General features: G+C 49.0%; 1 protein-coding gene across 1 annotated transcript; it reads right to left on the bottom strand.

Moving 5' to 3' along the window:
* Positions 1–473: 473 nt before the first annotated feature.
* On the bottom strand, positions 474–1760 carry LOC115999569. The gene has a single exon (XM_031239410.1). It carries the CDS (start codon positions 1758–1760, stop codon positions 474–476), a length of 1287 nt encoding a protein of 428 aa, XP_031095270.1.
* Positions 1761–4017: the final 2257 nt, after the last annotated feature.

Here is a 4017-nt window from a genome sequence, read left to right as displayed (position 1 = left end):
GACGGACAGGTGATTTACGGACCGACTAGTACATGTGCATATTTACCCATCACAAGTCCCCCACTTCTTGAATCTGCGAGAGTCGTCAGGTTCGAGAAGTAGAATGTGCTCCAGGCGGCTAACTTGTTGCGAGCAAAGTCTCCCTGGCTTGAATGCCTTGATAGTCCGTGTTGCGAGCAAAGTCTCCCTGGCTTGAATGCCTTGATAGTCNATGCCCAAATGAGCCATGAAGTTCTTAAACGGTCGGCTGTCAAATTGTGTCCCGTTGTCTGTGATCAATTGAACAGGTACCCCGAAGCGAGTAATCACATTTTTCCAAAGGAACTTTTGACACTGTTGAGAAGTGATGGTTGCCAACGCTTTTGCTTCCACCCACTTGGTGAAGTAGTCGATCGCCACTATCACATACTTTCTGCGTCCGGCTGCCATCGGGAATGCTCCGATCAGATCTACACCCCATCTCGCAAAAGGTATTACTTCGCTGACTGGTTGANCACTCGGGTATGCTTTATGCCCAAATGAGCCATGAAGTTCTTAAACGGTCGGCTGTCAAATTGTGTCCCGTTGTCTGTGATCAATTGAACAGGTACCCCGAAGCGAGTAATCACATTTTTCCAAAGAAACTTTTGACACTGTTGAGAAGTGATGGTTGCCAACGCTTTTGCTTCCACCCACTTGGTGAAGTAGTCGATCGCCACTATCACATACTTTTTGCGTCCGGCTGCCATCGGGAATGCTCCGATCAGATCTACACCCCATCTCGCAAAAGGTATTACTTCGCTGACTGGTTGATAGTAGGTGGCTGGTCGACCGGGTAACTTGTGAAATTCTTGACAAGTAGCGCATCGTCGAACGTACTGCTCGCAATCCAGGTTGATCGAAGGCCAATAGTAACCCATCAGAATGATCTTTTGCGCGAGTGTTCTTGGTCCTTGATGGGCAGAACAAATCCCTTCGTGAACTTCTTCCATCACTACTTTCGCCTCGTCGCTAGTTAAGCACCGGAGCAGCGGTCCGCCATATGATCTTTTGTAGAGCCTATCATCAACCAATTGAAAACGTGGTGCCCTTAACTTAACTTTCTTTGCCCGGGAAGAGTCGTCCGGTAGAGTGCCGTTGGCGATGTAATTCTTCAAGTCGTACATCCAATCTGGCTCGCCTATCTCAACCGGTCTGACTTCTATGACATCAATGCTTGGCGCTCCAATTTCTTCAATACGTGCAATCTTGGACACGTATTCAGGAGCTTCCTGAGTCAACTTGGAGAGCATGTCAGCGTCCGTGTTCTCCATCCTTGATACTTGGATCAACTCGTATTTTTTGAATTGTTGCAATAATTCGAGCGCAATATCCTTGTACTGTATCATTCGATCCTCCTTTGCATCGATCGTGCTGGATAGCTGTCCGATTATCAACCGGGAGTCTGACCGTGCCCTTAACCGTTCGGCCTTCATCTGCTTGGCCAGTCGCAACCCGCCTATGAGTGCCTCGTATTCTGCTTCGTTGTTGGTAGGTTGAAATTTGAAAATCAAGGCTTGATAAATCTTGAAGCCCTCGGGTGATGTGAGCACAATTCCACCCCCACATCCCTTCTTACTTGATGACCCATCAGTAGAAACTTCCCACCATGGTTCTTCTAGGGCAGTCGGTCGGTCAGGTTCCGGATCACGTGCGGTGCATTCGACGATGAAGTCAGCCAATGCTTGACCCTTGATGGCAGGACGGGGCTTATACTCAATCGCGAACTGGGTGAGCATCATGGCCCATTTGATCAATCGTCCTGATGATGTTGGATTCCTGAGGATCGTTCCCAACGGTTGATCGGTTAACACTACTATCGGGTGAGCTTGGAAGTAAGCTGCAAGTCTTCTGGCCGTCACCCAGAGCGCCAACGCGGTCTTCTCAAATTTTGTGTACCTCAGCTCTGCTCCTTGAAGAGCTTTGCTCACGTAGTAAATCGGCTTCTGAATTCCCTTAGCTTCTTCGCGGACAAGCACGGAACTGACCGCTCGGTCGGACACGGCCAAATAAACGAATAAGACCTCATCTTTCTCCGGCTTCGAGAGGACTGGTGTGGAGCTCAAGTATACCTTCAGACCTTCAAAAGCCGATTGACACGCCGGTGTCCACTCAAAGCCATTTGATTTTTTCAGAATCTGAAAGAACGGCAGAGACTTTTCGGCTGACTTGGATAGGAAACGGCTAAGCGCTGCTAGTCGACCAGTTAGTCGCTGAACATCCTTGACCGATCGGGGGGGTTGCATCTCCATTATCGCTCTGACCTTCTCGGGATTTGGCTCAATCCCCCGCCCCGTCATCATGAACCCCAAGAATTTTCCCGTCTGAACAGCAAAGGTACACTTACTTGGGTTCAGACGCAAGTTGAAAGTTTCCATCACCTTGAACGCCCGGGCAAGATCGGTAGGATGAGTTTCTTTTAATCGACTCTTGATAAGCATGTCATCCACATATGCTTCCATAGTTGATCCGAGCAAACCTTTAAACAATTTGTTCACCATCCGTTGGTATGTGGCTCCAGAGTTCCGCAAACCAAACGCCATTACCACGTAGCAAAACACTCCGTCCGGAGTGATGAAAGCAGTCTTCTCTTCATCTTCCTTGCTCATGAAGATTTGATGGTATCCCTTGAAGGCGTCCATGAAACTCAACAGCTCACACCCAGCCGTTTCATCAACCATCTGGTCAGGATTTGGTAGGGGATATGGATCCTTCGGGCAAGCTTTGTTCAAATCAGTGTAGTCAACACACATTCTCCATGTTGGCGGTTTAGGCGCGAGGACTACATTGGCTAACCACTCCGGGTAGAGGACCTCTCGGATGTGCCCTACCGACAAGAGGGCGGCGGTCTCCTTTTTCACGAATTCTCTCCTTTCGCTTGACAGNCCGTTCCGTTGACATCTAGTGTGATGACGAGTGGATCATTTTGGGCTTCCCCATGGAGTGGTAGATCATCGTCAGTGAAAAGTATTGGTTCTGTACGCTTTCTCTTCTCTCGAGGTTCCGAATGAATCGTCCCAACGTATACGTTTCTCGCCCATTGCTTCCTTTGTCGTGAAGAGTCGCCTCCTTCAGGGCCCCCGTAGATGACGTGGATCACTGGTTTCTTTCCGACCGCCTTCTCATCAGCTAACCTGGGTGGGACGAATGCCTCGTCGTGCCTTTCGGGATTCCTTTTCATCACATTCCTTTCCGTTTTTCTTTGATTTCTATCCTCCTTCATCACAAATTGCCTCAATTCTCCCTTCTGAATGAGTTGTTCAATGAGCATGCGCAAGGCCATGCACTCCGAAGTATTGTGTCCCTTGACTCTGTGGAAAGCACAATACTTTCTCTTGTCCTCCCCCTCGGGTATCGGCTCCGGTGGGTGGATCAAATTGCATTGCTCGGCAAACTGCAAGACTTCCACCAGGGGTCTGTTCAACGGAGTGAAACGTGGTACATCTTCTGGTCGATTGTATTGTTTGACGTGTCTGAACGGTGGTTTATTTTTCCTTTGATCGTGGCCTCTGTCCCGATTGACCGGCTGCTCATCGCGTCTCTTTGCCATGTTAGCTTCGGTGGCATCTGCATGATGCTTGGCTCTGGTGATGGCATCCTCATAAGTTCGGGGGGGATTAACTATGAGGTCGTAGTAGAGCGTCCCGGAACAAAGTGATGCAAGGAAAGCTTGGATTGCCACCCGGTCCTCCATCGGTTCAACCTCATCAACCTCACGTTCCCATCTGAATAGGAAAGTAGACAACGGTTCTCCCACAGCTTGGTTTACCTTGTTCAGGCAAGTGTAAGATTTCTTTCTCGATTTACTTGCAGCGAAACGCTTTACAAACTTATCGGCCAACTGACCAAAATTTCTGATCGACCCCTGCTCCAAACCCTTGAACCATTCGGCCGCCTTACCGACTAAGGTAGCGAAGAAAGCTCTACAAATGACTGCATCGCTTACTCCCAACATCAACATGTTGCCATAGTACATGTCGACATGCTCTTGCGGGTCGT

The sequence above is a fragment of the Ipomoea triloba genome, chromosome 12 (genome assembly GCF_003576645.1).
Source record: "Ipomoea triloba cultivar NCNSP0323 chromosome 12, ASM357664v1".
NCBI classification, from domain to species: Eukaryota; Viridiplantae; Streptophyta; class Magnoliopsida; order Solanales; family Convolvulaceae; genus Ipomoea; species Ipomoea triloba.
This window is presented reverse-complemented; position numbering and strand designations above follow the sequence as displayed.